The sequence below is a fragment of the Lissotriton vulgaris genome, chromosome 4_1 (assembly GCF_964263255.1).
Source record: "Lissotriton vulgaris chromosome 4_1, aLisVul1.2, whole genome shotgun sequence".
In the NCBI taxonomy this organism is placed as follows: domain Eukaryota; kingdom Metazoa; phylum Chordata; class Amphibia; order Caudata; family Salamandridae; genus Lissotriton; species Lissotriton vulgaris.
The window spans coordinates 836,789,451-836,807,586 of NC_141691.1; the positions used below are offsets into that span (position 1 = coordinate 836,789,451).

General features: G+C 45.7%; 1 protein-coding gene across 1 annotated transcript in view; it reads right to left on the reverse strand.

The window, feature by feature from the left end:
• The window catches only part of GMPR (guanosine monophosphate reductase), a 491,435-nt gene that overhangs the window by 256,753 nt on the left and 216,546 nt on the right, over window positions 1-18,136 (reverse strand). The window contains exon 3 of the mRNA XM_086965158.1: window positions 16,927-17,010. Within this exon, the coding sequence (XP_086821284.1) occupies window positions 16,927-17,010 (84 nt within the window). The remainder of the gene's footprint in view (window positions 1-16,926; window positions 17,011-18,136) is intronic.

Here is an 18,136-nt window from a genome sequence, read left to right on the forward strand (position 1 = left end):
TTTCCTCTCATCTGCATGAGCCACCGGAGAGGACGGTGGTCGGTCTGGACCAGGAAGTGGGTACCGAACAGGTAGGGCCTCAGCTTCTTTAAGGCCCATACTACGGCGAAGGCCTCTCGCTCGATGGTGCTCCATCTCTGCTCCCGGGGTAGCAGCCTCCGGCTGATAAAGGCTACTGGATGATCAATCCCCTGGTCGTCCACCTGGGAGAGCACGGCTCCGATGCCATGTTCGGAGCCGTCTGTCTGGACCACGAACTCTCTGGAGTAGTCAGGGGCCTGTAGGACTGGAACGGTGCACATGGCCTGTTTCAATTCCTCGAACGCCTTCTGACAGGCGGGGGTCCAATTAACCTTCTTGGGGTTGGCCTTGGCTGTCAACTCGGTGAGGGGGCCTACAATACTCCTGTACCCCTTGATGAATCTACGGTAGGACCCTGTGAGTCCCAGGAAGGCCCGCACCTCGGTCTGGGTCGTGGGGGTCTCCCAGGCATTGATAGCGTCTATCTTGGGTTGGAGGGGGGCTACGGGGCCGTTTCCGACCTGGTGCCCGAGGTATACCACGGAGCTTTGTCCTATCTGGCACTTGCTAGCTTTAATGGTGAGCCCGGCGCTACGCAGGGCGTCCAACACCTCCCAGAGGTGGTGCAGGTGCTCGGACCAGTGGGCACTGAACACCGCAATATCGTCAAGATAGGCTGCGCTGAAACTTTCCAACCCAGCCAGGACCTGATTGACCAGTCGCTGGAAGGTGGCGGGGGCGTTTTTCATGCCGAAGGGCATCACTCTGAAGTGGAAATGGCCATCCGGAGTGGAGAAAGCAGACCTTTCTTGGGCTCTCTCCGTAAGGCCGATCTGCCAGTAGCCACTGGTGAGATCGAAGGTACTGAGGTACTGAGCCGACCCTAGGCGGTCAATGAGTTCATCGGCTCGGGGGATGGGGTGAGCGTCGGTTCGGGTGACTGTGTTGAGTCCGCGGTAGTCTACGCAGAACCTCAGCTCAGGAACGGTGCCGGGGGCAGCTGCCTTCGGAACCAGGACCACGGGGCTAGCCAATGGGCTGTCGGAGGCTTCTACGACTCCTAGGTCCAACATTTTGTCGACTTCGGCCTTGATGCAGGCTCGAACCCGGTCAGGGACTCGGTAGGCTCTGTGCCGTACCGGAGGGGTGTCCCCGGTTTCCACATTGTGGACGCACCAACTGGTGACGCCGGGGGTGAGGGAGAAGAGGTCTGAGAACTGTCCCAACAAGTGGCGACATTCTTCATGCTGCAAGGGGGTGAGGGAGGAAGAGAGACACACTCCCTCTACAGAGCCATCTTGTTCCTTTGCACACAGGAGGTCTGGTAGAGGGTCCATTTCCTCTTCCTCTCCGTCGTCGGTGGCAAGGAGTAATCCCAACTCAGAACGCACAAAGTGGGGTTTGAGCCGGTTCACGTGTAAGACTTTCAGGCCGTTCCTGGCTGATTTGGTATCATCGAGGTAGGTGACCTGGCTCTTGCGCTCTATCACCTTAAAGGGTCCAGTCCACTTGTCCTGCAAGGCACAGGGTTCCACTGGGGACATGACCCAAACCTGTTGGCCTGGTTGGAACTCGACCAGAGTGGTATTCTGGTCGTACCAGCGTTTCATCTCCTCTTGACTGGCCTCCAGGTTGGCCTTGGCCAGCTCGCGAAACTTCCGCGTCTGGTTCCGGAGGGCCAGGACGTAGGAGAAAACATCGGGGGGTGTGCTCGGGGGGGCTGTCTCCCAGCCTTCCTTGACCAGGCTGAGGGGACCCCGGACGGGGTGCCCATAGAGCAGCTCGAAAGGGCTGAACCCCAAGGATTTCTGGGGAACTTCTCGGTATGCGAACAGGAGGCAGGGCAGGAGGACGTCCCACTTGCGTCGCAAGGGCTCCTCGAGACCCATGATCATCCCTTTCAGATTACGGTTGAACCGCTCAACCAAGCCGTTACCCTGGGGATGGTATGGGGTGGTGAACCTGTACGACACCCCACACTGTTGCCAAAGGGATTTCATGTACCGGGAGATGAAGTTTGTGCCTCGGTCGCTCACCACTTCTCGTGGAAATCCCACCCGGGAGAAGATCCCCATGAGGGCCCGGCCCACGACCGGGGCCGTCACGGTCCGGAGAGGGATGGCTTCGGGGTATCGGGTGGCATGATCGACCAGAACCAAAATGAACCGGTGACCTAAGGAGGTCCGGGGGTCCAGGGGTCCGACGATGTCGATCCCCACCCTCTCAAAGGGGGTACTGACAACTGGAAAGGGCTGGTGGGGATCCTTGCGTTTGCCTCCACTTTTGCCGCTCGCCTGACACGTGGGGCAGGACTTACAGTGGTGTTCCACATCGGCCCGCATGCGGGGCCAGTAGAAATGTGTTACTAACCGTTGGAAGGTTTTATCTTGGCCCAGGTGTCCCGCCAGGGGCACATCGTGGGCCAGGTTGAGGAGGAGGCCGCGAAAACGTATGGGTACCACCAGCACGCGGGCTGACCCTAGTTCGGCGGTCTTCTGTTCACTATAAAGTAGGCCGTTCTCCCAGTAAAGGTAATGGGAGCCGGACTGGTCTCCAGCGGCCTGTTGCCGGAGCCCCTCAAGGGCAGGGCAGGAGGTCTGCTCTTGGCAGAACTCCTCTCAAAGTGAAGAAGAATCTGTGGTCTGTCAGGTCGATAATCTTAAAACTGAGGGGCCTATGGAAAAGGTTCTGATCAATTGTTCGACTCTGGTGCTAAGATTACACTTATTCCCAAATTCTTCTTTGAGAAGAATTTGCTAAATAAGGTTAAGCTTCACAAACCCGATATCATTCCGAGAGGTTATGGTGGTCAAGTTATAAACCTGTTAGGATACTTCATGCAGGGATGTGGAATTCCTATAGCCCGACGCCCAGGACATATTGTTTGGGGTCAAGGGCAACAAGTTTTAATGTGTATTTTGTCCTTGGGACAATTAGGCCAAACCCCCTGCAGCACAAACCCTTCGATTGCCAGTTTGCAGTATCACATTATGGATCAGGGAAGGGCACTGTCTGCAGTTAAGGTAATATTTTTGTCCATGTTAATGCTGTTCAAACTTGTATTTATTGTTCTTTAATTGAAAGCCTTTATTATCAGGATGAGCGCTCAAAGTAAATGTTGTGAGCTCTGACTGCACTACTGACAGTGGTTCAAGTATAAAAATGTGTACACGCGTTTTTAAAGTTTAGCAATGAGGCTATGTATAATGCTCCCAGAATGCTCTCTGATTTGATGCACATATTTGCAGAAGCTTGAAAGCAAGATTGATGATTCTTTTCTTTAAAAATAAAATGTTCATAAAAAAATGAAAGCAGGAAAAAAACATTTAGCTAAACTACTGTAAAATTTCAGGTACTATTTCTTTGCAGCATCATTTAGTAACATGTGTTGGTGCATTCTAGTATTTCCCAAAATATTCATAATGAAACATCAGTGTAACCAGTTTAAATAAGATTATAGGACACAAAAATAAACAAACATTGGCAAAGCCAGTAGGTCTGAAATTGGTGGTCAGCTTTTTAGTTTTGTTAATGTGACTTGTTTTGGCATGGTTTTTGTAGAACCTTATTGTGTGGGAGCTGCCGGGCTCTCGCCATCATAAAAAACATTGGCAAAAGCAAAACATTTTTTTGGTCTCAAAAAGCAAACACTGCCACTGTAGTTACTGGAACTGAAAAAGACTAGTTTGTGTGCCAATATGCTCCTTGTGAAAGAGTATAATGCTGTGAAGCCAGCCGATACAGAGAGAGAGACAATTTTAATAAATGCAAAAGGTCATGACCAGCACCAGGCCAAATTAGGGGCCCAATTCTGAAAGAGAGTCTCAAAAGTGCACCTATGATATATGTCCTTGTATTAATTTCAGCTATACAGCTTTCATGAATTCCCAAGAAGTTACAGAAGTAGGACAAGAAATACTAATCCTAGAAAATAATTGTGAACGGCATTTTAGTATGAGCAAATGTGCATGAGTAGATTTGCTCATGCGAAAGTCTGCGTGTTTGCAAGTTCACTTTCCCTCCAACCACTTTTTTCCAAACTCTGGAAGAAGGTTTACGTTTGCCATTGTCAGGAGTAAATTTCCAACATTTCTCAGCATGGGAAAAGATTAGAGAAGAGTTGTTGAAAACCCTTAAAACATGAAAGTTAGTAGGTTTTCACAGACTCAAACGGGCATTCTAACCCTCGAACTATTGCTTACCACTCCCTTCAGCCCCAGTATGTAGATCTGAGGAAAAGTGGCAACATAAGTGGATTGCAAGTGTTCAAACACGATTATGGTATGATCCCTGGCATAATCAGAGAGGCTGTATCAGAGCTCTTATATAATGAGATTGCTGCCATAATTTGTCACTGCACTACATGGCGCCAAAGGGACAAGTGGATTGTGTTACAGGGCAAGTAGATTTATCAATTAACCTGCCCCACGGACAAGTAGATAGTTTATTAAATTCCACAACCCTGTTCATGTGCGTAATAGGTTTTAAAGTGAGAATCACAGCAGGGAACATATATATGTGTCTATGAAAGGTGATTCACTCATCAGTTGGGCGCATCAACGAGATCTTGGGGTCTATCTAGATCCCAATGAGGTTCCTTCTGTACAATTGAGGGATCTTCATATGTTGCCTCAATTTCAGAGCATGCTGATTGGGTTAAAACATTTCCAAAAGGTTTTGATAAAAAACTTGGGAGTCTAAAAAAATACTTGCATCTCATCAGTTTAAAAAAGGGCGCTTTACCCAAGGTGGCCAAGGTCAGAAACGTCCCCCTTCTTGTCAAAGACAAGATGAAAGAGGAATTATATAAACTGTTGGCAAATGGTGTCATCCAAGAGGTTGAAGCCACAGAATGGGTTTCTCCAGTGGTTATAGCCCGCAAGGCCAATGAAGAGGCAAGATTATGCATTGATATGAGAGAACTCAACAAAGCTGTGGTTGTTGATCATTACCCTCTTCCCAACATAACTGAAAATGTTGTCTTCTTTGAAAGGTGCTACACACTTCTCTATACTGGACTTATCATCAGCCTACCATCAGGTTAGACTCCATCCTTCTTGTCAAGAGTTTACGACCTTTATTACACCATTCGGCACTTACAAGTTTCTTAGGATGCCGTTCGGCTTAATTTCAGTTGCTTCGGTATTCCAAAGAGTCATGGAAAACGTTCTTGTTGGGTTTGGTGGTGTTAAGGTCTACCAAGACGATGTGCTGGTTCATGGTGTGACTCAACAAGAATATGATGAAAGGATACACAAGGTTTTATCCAGGTTGCAAGAGTCCGGTCTCACTCTTAGGTTGGGCAAGTGTAAGTTTGATGTGAAAGTAATAGAGTATCTTGGGCATTTAATCTCTAGTTCAGGTATCAAACCTAAACCTTCCTTAGTGGAGGCGATTACCCGTCTCAAATAACCTGAAAACAAAGACGAATTGATTAGATTTCTTGGGATAACAGAGTTCTATAATAAATTTATTCATGGTTTTGCTCAAAAAACCGAAAACATGAGAGGTTTATTAAGAAAAGGGCAAGAATTCATATGGGACAAACATTGTAGTGCAGAGTATGATTTAATCAAAGACTGTCTTAATAATGCACAGAGTCTTTCAAGTTTTGACCCAACTAAAGATTCCTATATTATGACTGATGCAAGTAGTAAAGGTCTTTGCGCTGTTCTTTTACAAAAAGGGGAAAAAATAGATATTACGATTTTCTTTACATCAAGGCCTCTGAGACGAGCTGAATGTAACTACTCAGTAGTTGAAAAACAAGCTCTAGCGGTTTATTGGGCTGCTCGAAAGCTTACATTTTTTATGGGGGATAATGGAGTACAATTTACTTCTTGTGGTGTTGAACAGTTTTTGGGTGAGAGAGGGATCACACATAAATGTGCAGCACTATATCACCCAGAAAGCAATGGGGTTGTTGAAAGATTTATCAGAGTTCTTTAGGAAGTCATGCAATTGGCTATTGTGTCCAGCTGTAACTGGGAAGAAGCTATTAAAAAAAGGTCTGTGAATATAGGTTCACATCCCATTCCTCTACAGGGGTCACCCCTTTACCCTGTTTAAAGGGAGGACAGCTAGTACTCATCTCAAACCTCTTTGGGTCACACAAAAATGTCTGAAGTTGGTGGTTTTAATGAAAATGCAGTTGGATGGAAAATTCGAGAGTCGGAAAAGATGGATTGGAGGAAAAGCGTGTATGCTACAAGGAAAGCTGTAATGAAAACAGTGGTGAATGTTGGTGATTGGGTTAGAATAAACTTACCAGAAATAAGGTTTGGTATTCCCAAATTTAGTCAACTAACCAAAGTAATCAAACTCTTGGGAAATGCAGTTAGAACGCAAGATCATAAGGTGTGGAACCTCAATAGAATTGCCAAATGTTCTCCAAGATCTTCCGAACAGGGTACTCCTAGTTCCTCTGGCTCTTCCTCGCAAACTGACGTGAGGAGATCTGGCAAGATGAGATCGGTCCCTCTGCGTCTTTAGGATTTTGTATAATGTGTTGAATTTTTAAACTTTCATGTTAACTTATTACTTTTGTTCATTCATGAAACGAGGGAGGCGATGTAGTGTTCCTATCAAAGCCTATGTCTGCTTCTTAGTTGGTGCTCCATGGCTCATGCCCTTCCTCTCTGTTCCATTATAGAATGTAGTTAAGATAGAATGTTTAGCCTTGAACTGCTTGTCAGTTGTTTCTGTTCCTTGAAGGATGAGGTCTCTTGCATTGAAGATACAATAAAGACCTTCAATCCAATATACTTCTGCCTACCTGCTTTTCATTTCATCTACCCCTCTTCACTACGCTATATAAAGGAGGACATTAGCATAACTGTTAAGATCTATCGCTGCTAAGACTAGTATATGTGTGTTTTGTTAGTACCTAAACATTGCGTAAATTGCTACCTTCAGTGACAACCGAACTCAAGGTAGGTCGTACTCCCTGAGGAGCGCTAATCGCAGCTCCTACAATTGCTATTGGGTGAACATCCAGAACTTCACGAGGGGGCTATTTCTACCCCTCTTCTAGGTGCATCCATAAGGTATCCTATATATCTATTTGTGCTGGACTACACAGTGAGTCCAAATTTCAGGGCACAGCACTTTCCACACACACACTCAACCCATCCCTGTTTGAGTAGAAGCAGATCCCTTGGATCTGATGAAATGCCGAGATCCTTCTGGACGGAAATGGCATGAAACATGTTGACCCCTTTCACTACACACAAACCGAATAGAGCTTGAGAGGTTCGTCATTCCCCCTCTATAGCTACAATTCTTTTAGTCCTTGTTTTTACTATAGCATGGGAACCCAATGAATAAAAGATATCCCATGGGATCCCTAGAGCCATTTTTAGCTCTCATTTGCACCCTCCCATTTCTACTCACAAGACTCCTTGCCGCCTCGCCCCTTATTCTTCACATTAGCCAAAAAGAGAAGACATCTCAGGGGCCCGTTGGCCCAATAAGGGGATGCCCGATGATGAAGCATGACACCTTCCGGCGTGTGTGAGGGCGCTTCTTCCTAAATGGACCTATCCCCCCTTCTTGTTTTCTTTACCTCTTGCACCTGGGACAACACCCTATCTCTCCTCCTACACCTTGCCCTCCATAGGAACTGCATTCACGTGTTTTTGCAGTGAACTGGCCAAAATCACAGAAACCCAAACTTGGTTCCCAAGATGCCTAGTTATTTGTTGTAAATCGTAAGCCACATTTGCGTTTTTTAAATTTTATTTAAAGTTACAAATTATTGTAGGGAAGTGAAATAAATATACGACGATGGTCGCTAACAGCGGCCATTACAACAGTCCTTTTTGGAGCTCTGCTCCCCCATATCCTCCTTCTCCATGAGTTTCCTCACTACCACTTTCCAAAAAAGCACCTCATCTCTTAATAGCCTCTCTCTGATCCACATTTCATTTTTTTCATAGTGCTACTCATAGTTCACTCACACATTAACCCTCAGTGCTAGTTTACGATGAGCCAAAACTGCAACCAGACAAAATTCTGAACTCTCACTAGTCGAAAATTAATCACCAGAGTTATCCTGATATTTTTGTTACTTTTTGTTACTTGAAAACTACCTGATGAAGAAGGAAGTTTTTTTAATAAATACTCACTCCACTGCAAACCAAAAAAATATAAATGAAAAAACTGCAATAGCTTTAACTTTTACAAATGCAAGACCTATTGCATTGCAAATGCTTGTTAAAGTGTGTGTTTGAAAATGTCACTTTTAGAAAGTGGCCATTTTCTTGCTTTACCATTCTGTGTGCCTCTGCCTGCTTGTGGAATCAACATCTCGTGTTAGACTGATAGGCCTGTTTGTGCATTCAATCCAGACACTCACAAAAAGGGAGCTGAGATGTGCCTTGCATATGCTGATGAGCCATCCTGGAGTAGAGTGGTGGGAGGAGTTGTCACTAACATGAATAGGCTGTGGCTGCCTTGCACAATGCTGTCTCCAAGGGGTTTGAGTTTGAGTATTAGACCTAAGAACCCAGAACTTTGGAATACTTCTGGACCAAGAGGAACATCCGCCAAGGAGAAGAGCTAAAGAGCTGTGAGGAGGAGTACTGCCCCTTTGCTGTGTGTTGCTTTGCTGGGTTGGCCTGTAGTTGCCTGATTCTATCTGAAAGAGGGCAAAGACTGAACTTTTCTGTGAATCCTGTTTGAAAAGATCTCCAAGGGCTTGATGTAGAGCTTGTCTCCTGTCTCTGGGGCACAAAGACTTTACCTGCAACATCCCTGAACACACTGCTGGATGTCCTGACCTGCCTTGTGGTGCCAAACTCCATTTCTGGGCCTTTGGAGGTAATTTTGCTGCTTGTGTTGCTGAAAATCCACGCATCGCCCTTCCAGTGCCATTTTTACCACCACCAAGTGGTTGAAAAACACGTGCATTGCCGCAGTGCGGCAAAATATTCCAACACAGCACCTGAGTGCGGCCTATGAAACTGCAGCGGCCCCAGTCCGGAGTCCCCAAAGTATGAAACTCCCACTCCAACTCTGATGCAGGCCCTGCTGTGTGCCTAGACAAATAAACGCATCACCTGTCTGCGGCTACTGAAAGCAACAAAGCGCCTGGATCACTGCCACATTGACCCATAGCACCTAGATTTTCTCATGCAATGCACCTGTGTGCCAAATCTACAATGACAATGGGTTTTTTCAGTAAGGAACCAATGCATCACCTCCCTTGCAGTAAGAAACCAACACACCACCTCTTCTTCAGTAAGGAACTGATGCATCACCTCGCCTGCGTGGCAGTAAAGAACCAATGCATCACTTCCCCTGAAGCAAGGAACCAACGCTTCACTCTCCCTGCGAGTAAGGAACCAACACACCACCCTCCCAGTGATTAAGGAACCGCACACCTTCCCTGTGCCTGTTTTCATCCTGTAATTTTGACACATCCCAGGTACTTTGTGCTAAAAGTGACGGATCCATAGTTTTCTCTGGACAGAATTGTTTTTACCTTCTTAGAGTCATATTTGGATATCTGTATGTTGGATTTTTGTCATTTCGACCTTGTTTGGTTTAGATAAAGATACTCTTTTTTTTTCTAAACTGGTATGGTGTCCATTATTGGTGTTTTTCCTGTGTTACTGTGTGTTGTACACAAATGCTTTACATATTGTCTCTGTAGTTTAGCATGACTGCTCTGTGCCAGGCTACCTGAAAGCGAGCACAGGCAAATTTAGGTGTGTACTTTACTCATCCTGACTAAAAGGAAGGGTCCCTATTTGGACAGGGTCTATACCACTGCCAACTAGAGACCCCCAATTCTAGCACCAGGCAATGGTGCTAGAATTGGGGGTTCTTGGTTTTTTACACTGGCCCAGATTTTTAACCCAGCATAACTCTGGGGCAGCGCCAAAACTAACGCCTTTCCAAAGCAGGCATACAGAGGAGAAATATTTTCATTTTTCCTCGTTTATTTCCTTTTAACTTGTGCTAGCACACATAGACCGAGGAAAACACCTTCATTGATTGTTTGTGTGCCGGAAGGTGTCCCGTCCCTGCACAAAAACAATCATGCCAACAACACAGACACCCTTGCACCATGGTGCAAGGGAACCTGCATCAGCTGCAGAATGTGCGTCACCGCTGGCAGGGAGGACAGAATTGCATGGTAGATATGGCGGATTCCGGCCCTTTTCTTTTGACGTAGGGCAGGGCAGATAAAAGGCTTGTAGCGCTGTCCTACGCCAAAAGATCGTAAATATGCCATGGGTGTACTACTGCAGGTTAAAGGTTGCAGTGTGACAGTCATAAGGATTCCAGAAGTTCATTTGGAGGCAGATGCAGACAGGCAATATCAGAGGCAAGAGATTGCAGATGAATTGTCGCTGCAGGCAGTTCTATGTTTCATTGTTTCTACGTCTCCAGTATGATATAAGCCATTGATTGAAAGCCAGGGTTAAATTGAAAATCTTATAAACCGTTCACAAAACTTACTCAAACATCCCTATGTCCCAATCAGAGCTATTCACCCCTTGTCTACCACATGATCAACCAACACTCATTCAAAAAGACAACACGGTTGCAGATGTCTGGGGTTCAAGGGGTAAAAGTGTGACCCCCTAACGAGCAGAACCCAACTACATGATGTTTACAAATATTCCTGGAAAATAAACTTTTGAAAATGTCTTGAACTAAACTCAAAACAGTAGAAGTGTAGACAGTGGAGAATATCATAATCTGATATCTATCTTACTGGAAGGGACTCTAAGGACCCCGTCCAATCATTGAGCTATACTTCCTATTTTTGAAAGCATGATGACACAAAGTGCTTTATAAAACTTATTAATAAATAAATAAATTAAACATATCTGTTCAGTTGAAAAAACAAGTCACAATTACATGGCTTACCCTCCTCCTGCCCATCACATCCTCGATTCAATAGCGGGGTGTCAGCTACAGGAGTGGACCGTGCAGGTAAGAGCGGTGGGGCGGGGAGGGGGAGATTCGACAGACGCCACCGATGGAAAATTAAATAAATAATTAATTTTCCCTCGTCGGCTGTCGAAACTCCCCCAACACCGCCCCACTGGAGGATAGACAGTCATGATTTGACCCCAAGTCCAACTATTGTCGCATGGCAGGGAATATTGGAGTACATTACAGATATTTTCAGATGGAAGATCACAAACAGTTGAGGGTTGGCACTCGCTTGGTTATTATTCCTTATCAAAAGTGATGTTAACGTTTGGTACTTTTAGAGAAACAAAAGCAGATCCAACATTTTGTTTGAATCATTCCAACAACAATGGCATTTAGTGACTTAAAAAGTTTTCTATTAGCATTTCAATCTTCTGTAGACCATCAGCCTGATGTTCAAAAGATGATCTGCTGAGAATGCTGCGATAAGTTACTGAAAAGTGTACAATTCTTAGAGAAATATTCAATATTCTCCATCAAGTCTGTGCTTCACATAACATCAACAGAGAGGTATATACAATTTAAAAAAAAAGATTTACTCTTTCAAAATATATTTGTGTGAGTTTTCTAAAGTGAATCAACCTACCAATTGAAAGGCAAAAGAAAGAATTCTAAGAGCCAGTGGTAGGGTTGTCTACCTGCAAAAATTCAAACTCTAAAATTAATAAACCTGCGTTTGAAACCTGGCTTTCCCACTTGATAGATTAATGTGATTTAAAATGTTGAAGCCTTGACACTGCTATCTGCCAAAAATGTACTACTGCTTAGTAGGAAATCAGTTTACAATGTGCGCTGTGCCTGACAATAGATAACTTTATTTTGTGGCAAGGCAAATCACCCAACCCCTAAAATATCAAATCTGCGAGTATGGTTTTAATATATGAAAAATAATTTTGCAGAATCAAGTCTCCATTCATTAGGCACTACACAAGGATGCAATTATGGTCTACTGACTCCACAAATACAAACATAGAAACACAAACACATACACATATGCACTTCTAGTGGTCCATACTCTTAGTGGCGCCTCCTCAAATTTCCCCAGATGGGAATACAGGGAAGCAGCAGGCCTCCTCTGCTAAAGATGGATGGTTCTTACAGGGAAGATGGTGTAGGAAAGTTGCACTGTGGTTTTTTTGGCCAAGCCTCTCAACCAACCCAACTGCAGCTGTCGCCACAGTAGCAGGACTTTTTCTGTTAAAACCAGTCTCTTCAGGGTATCTGGTGTGATTATTTTATTTGTTTAATTTATTTATTTATTTATTTATTTTTAAAATTTCTAGAGCGCGCAAATACCTTCCGGTGTCTCGGCGCTAGTGTGTACAGATTACATGGTTGTGAGAAGATGTTACTGGTTAAAAAGCCATGTTTTAAGATGTTTTCGAAAGGAAAACAGCGAAGTATGTTCCTTGATCTGAGAAGGGATCTGGTTCCACAGTTTGGATGCAGCCACTACAAATCGTCTGTCTCCCCAAGTTACCTTTTTTGTTGTGGGAATTTGGAGCTGTTGAGCTGTGGATGAGCGCAGAGTTCGACTGGGTTTGTAAATTTTGAAGGCGTTTTTGAAGAAGTCAGGACCGTTATTGTTCAAGGCCTTGTAGGTTATACACATGGCCTTGAACTTTATCCTGCTTCTTATGGGTAGCCAGTGAAGCTCTCTAATTATAGGGGAGATAGAGGCGTATTTTGGTATCCCCAAGAGGACCCTTGCAGCAGCATTTTGAACAAGCTGTAGCTTATTCACCACTTGTTCCTGTGCATTAAGCAGTAAGCCATTACAATAATCCACCTTGGAAAATACCAGGGAGGACATCAGAGTTTTGCCAGCAGTGGGAGGGAGAAACGGGAGCAGTTTCTTCACCATTCTCAAGGTGAAAAAAGAGGCCGAGACCACGGCGTTAGCATGGCCAAGGAACGTCAGCTTACTGTCGAAAAGCACGCCCAAGTTTTTCACCTTGGCGACTGGCAGTGGAGGTGTACCCAGTTCAGAAGGCCACCAGACCGGAGACCAAGACGGAGTTAGTTCGCCAAAAACCAATACCTCCGTTTTGTCGGAATTTAGCTTTAAGCAGTTCCGATTCATCCATGTACTGATTGCCTTCATGCCTGCCTGAAAGTTAGCTGCCACAGCTTCTCCGTTTTTATGTATCTCCAGGATCAGCTGTGTGTCATCGGCGTACGATGTGAGCCCTATGCCGAATGACTTTATTACCCTCGCCAAGTCCGACACATAAATGTTGAAGAGTGTCGGACTTAGCGAGGAGCCCTGGGGGACACCGCACGGAAGAGTGAAGTCAGGGGAACTGAAGTTTCCCATCTTCACGGATTGTATCCTATTGGCCAGGAAGGAAGCAAGCGTTGCTCTGGCCCTGCCCTGGATGCCAAGGGCGGCGACACGGTCGATCAAAGTAGAGTGATCGACCGTGTCGAAGGCGGCGGATAAGTCCAGTAGTATTAGAATCGCTGTACCACCCTTGTCCATGATAGTCCTGACCTCCTCAGCTGCTTTGATCAGGGCCGTCTCCGTCCCGTGACCCTTCCAGAACCCGAACTGCGTATTGTCCAGCAGGTCATTCTGGTCGATAAAGGTCGACAGCTGTTGATTCATCGCCTTTTCAATAATTTTGGAAGGGTAAGGGAGGGAGGCAATTGGACGATAGTTTTTGGGCTCTAGGGGATTTAGTGAGGGTTTTTTCAAGAGGGGTGTTACAGTAGACTTTTTCCAAATTTCGGGAAATATGCCTGTCTGAAATATGGCTCTGCAGATGTTAGTGAGTACTGGGGCTATTAGGTCAGAGACTGATTTAATGATGCGCGGGGGCAGGGGTCCAAAGGGGATCCCGATTTTACCGTGTTTATCAGCTCTGTCATGGAGGTCGGCGGTGTGAAGACCTCTAGAGTTGGTTTAAGTGAGCAACGGGAAGTCTCCCGACAGACTGTATTAGTGATCGATGTTGTGGTAAATTCATTGAAGATGTCATTGACCTTGGCCTGGAAGAAGTCTGCCACCTTGTTGCAGAATGATTGAGATGGTTCAACAGAGGGTGGGGCAGGGGGATTGGCTAGGTCTTTTACCACCTGATACAGCTGTTTATTTGAATTAAGAGCGTTTGTTATTTGTGTGCTATAGAAGGCGCATTTTGCCGCAGTGATCATCTTTCTATAGCTAATCAAAGCGTTCTTATATGTCTCTTTGTCGAGATCCACGTAGTTCCTACGCCATCGCCGCTCCAAGTTTCTGCAGCGTTGCCTCTCGAGCCGTAATGACTCCGAGAACCAGGCCGCCGAAGGTTTGGTGCGGTTAGGCTTTGTTTCTTTTTGAGGGGCTAGGTGGTCTAATGCCTTAAATAGCCAGCATTGATAGTTTTGGGAGGCTTCCTGGGGGTCGGGCCTATCCTCGGGTATCGAGGATTCCAAGATGTTATGCAAATTAGTGACGTCAATATTTTTCCAGTCGCGACACAAAATCGGCAGACAGGTGCTAGTGTGGGTATTTCTGTGAGGTTTAACTAAAATTGTGAATTTGACAGCTAAATGATCTGTCCAGGTAAGAGGGAGCACTGTGGGAACGGTAATGTAGGGGTTATTAGTGAATAAGGCATCCAAAGTGTGTCCTGCTTGGTGAGTAGCTGAATTGACCTGCTGTTCTAGGCCAGCGGCCAGAAAGTCTGAAATCAGCGTGTGCGATTCCTTGTCTTTCTCATTCTCCAAATGGAAGTTAAAATCTCCCAAAATGGTGTAGTCTTGATTGGCAGCTACTGGTTCTAGTAGCGGGTTGAGGGTTTTTAGGAAGAGTGTGCGTGATGTTGGTGGTCGATAAAGGAGAATTCCTTTAAAAATTTGTATGGGGGAAAGAGAAATAGAAAAGGCGAGGGCTTCTGCACAGTTATGATCAAGTGGTTCGGTTTTTATTGGGAACTTAATCCGATGTATGATCGCGAGCCCCCCCCCTCTCTTCCCTGACGATCTATCTAACCTTGTTACTTGATAGCCGGCTGGGGTGGCGATGTTAAAGTCTGGAAACACAACAGGTGATGGACCGAATGTGGATCAATGTCACACACTCACCCCAGTCCAAAGATCTGGGCCCAAATCCATCGTTTTTTTGCACTCCACACCACCCTGGGTTAGACAATGGCGATATGCAAATCAGCTCTGACCCTGTGCCCCAGGGGAACAGTCCAGTCCGAACTATAAAAGCCATGTCCTTCCCAAAACGGAATCAAGCATCCGAGGACCGGACCGGTTTCGAGGTAACACCTCTCATCAGCCCGGCTAGCTTGACTCCAGTGGTGTGGAGTGCCTGGGACCCACGTCTGGGCATCCCCAGCGCACTTAGGGCGGAATATGCAAACACAACAGGTGATGGACCGAATGTGGATCAATGTCACACACTCACCCCAGTCCAAAGATCTGGGCCCAAATCCATCGTTTTTTTGCACTCCACACCACCCTGGGTTAGACAATGGCGATATGCAAATCAGCTCTGACCCTGTGCCCCAGGGGAACAGTCCAGTCCGAACTACAAAAGCCATGTCCTTCCCAAAACGGAATCAAGCATCCGAGGACCGGACCGGTTTCGAGGTAACACCTCTCATCAGCCCGGCTAGCTTGACTCCAGTGGTGTGGAGTGCCTGGGACCCACGTCTGGGCACAGGGTCAGAGCTGATTTGCATATCGCCATTGTCTAACCCAGGGTGGTGTGGAGTGCAAAAAAACGATGGATTTGGGCCCAGATCTCCGGACTGGGGTGAGTGTGTGACATTGATCCACATTCGTCCATCACCTGTTTTGTTTGCATATTCCGCCCTAAGTGCGCTGGGGATGCCCAGACGTGGGTCCCAGGCACTCCACACCACTGGAGTCAAGCTAGCCGGGCTGATGAGAGGTGTTACCTTGAAACCGGTCCGGTCCTCGGATGCTTGATTCCGTTCTGGGAAGGACATGGCTTTTGTAGTTCGGACTGGACTGTTCCCATGGGGCACAGGGTCAGAGCTGATTTTCATATCGCCATTGTCTAACCCAGGGTGGTGTGGAGTGCAAAAAAACGATGGATTTGGGCCCAGATCTCCGGACTGGGGTGAGTGTGTGACATTGATCCACATTCGGTCCATCACCTGTTTTGTTTGGATGTTAAAGTCTGGGCCAGAGGCGAGGTCTGCCCAGGTCTCGGTGATAAACATGATGTCAGTGTTTTGACTGGTTATTAGATCTGCAACGTCGTTCCTATGTTTAATAAGAGATCGTGCATTTATCAAGATGCAGTTTATATCGGAAGCGCTATGATCTCCTGGGCGAGCAACCGCGGGGAGCTGGGAGATGGGTGGTGTGATAGTAAAGCCACAATTTGGGCAGACTGCGTGTAGAGAATTGTACAGTGAGCAAAAGTCGAAGTGGGGGCAGTACCTATCCTGCATGCTAATTTTATATAGCGCTAACAGGACCCGAAGATATCAGGTATCAGAGCGCTTTACATGATCACCAGTTTCGTTACAGATGGACACATTCATTTTTGTTAGGCAAGGGCAGATTAACTGATTTGCCCAGAATCAAAGGATGTTGAGCGTCGTTACCGAGACTTCAACCCGGTTCCCCAGCTTCGCCCTTAATGCACATTAAACATGCCTCCTTTACTGAAATTTTACATTGTGGCAAACCATAATTGATATAATAAATGTATTTTATGAATCTTATGTGAGAAAAATCTTTTGCAATTTTGCCCACCCATCCTCCCAGGATCTTACGTCTACCCTACAACAAATTCCTAAACTTAAATAACATTTAAGGTGATTTCCACGCATGAAAACCTCTAAAAACCCTCTACCATCTCCCTTCTTTTCAAACAAGTAATTTGAACAACGCTGCAGGCTGTTAAGCACATTTTGAACAGAATATATTAAGGCTTAGCTTGATTGCACTTGTCACTAAATATGTTTAGGAGTGCGCCGTACGTACCTCAAGGCATTCTGGGTGATTGGCTGCAAACTGTTTCCAGTCCTCCAACGGATAATGCTTGTGAATAGCGGTGAACATTGTGTGCTGGAACAAAAACAAAGTCAAATCTATTATGCAGTTTATGCACATTATTTTTAGACGTTCTGATGGCCGAAGATTAAAGGAAAAGTACTGCATAACAATGAACCTGTAATGCCAACAATTAGAGTAATTCTTCATTTATATTCCGAACATGCAGCACTGCAGTTTTCTTTCATATTTTCCCATTTGCTGTGTGCAAACTAAGAGGCAGATTTACAATACAATATTGGAGTGCGTAGTTGCGCCAAATTTGGCAGTGCCACGGTCTGACTTTTTCAAAATGAGGGGATGTGCCATGTTTCTCCTAGCTCTGGTGCAAAAAAAGCTGCCTAGAGCTAGGGCAGGTACCCTGCCACCATGTTGCAAGGATGCCTACGCTGCAGGGATGCTTGTTTATTAGCAGGAACAGACACCTTCCTGCACATGGCGATTTGCACCTTTCAATGCAGCATACATGGAAAGAGTAAAAAACGAGGACAAATGAATATATATTACCAATATAATGCCTGGTATTCCATTTAGATTTTGGCGCTGCCTCAGCCTTGTATACCTGGGGCAGCAACAAAAGGCAATAGGTGTTGTGATGCCCTTTCTGTAGTCCAATTATGGGAATAAAAACACTTATTCAACTCAAAACCTAAAAAAAGGTAGTTTGTAATCAATTGCGATTGACTCTGGCTGGCCCGGCACAACCTCTTTCCAAATAAGCAATTGTGCGGCCTGTGTACATCTCACAACTCCTGCTGAATTTCTGCTGATTGCTATAGAGGGATCTACTATATGTTAAAGAGGAGGTAGAGAGGGAAGAAACTTGCGGTACTCCATACCGATACAGTGGTGGGCAGTGACCCTCAACATTGGAGGGGCTTTGAGGGGACCAAGAGCCAAACCTTCTGGGGGCCAAAAAAAATAACATATATTTTTAAAAATGTACTTACCTTTGTTCCACTCTCCTCTGTCTTCCTTCGGCAACCCGTCTTCAGCAAATCCCTGAGCAGCATGAAAGCAGCGCTAGGATTGGCTGGACTGGGCTACCTTGATGCTCCAACGGGCACATGAGGCCAGTGCCTGCCGTCCTGCGCATGCCAAACTAGCCATTGCAAATCAGCCGGCGAAAGTGACTTGTGGA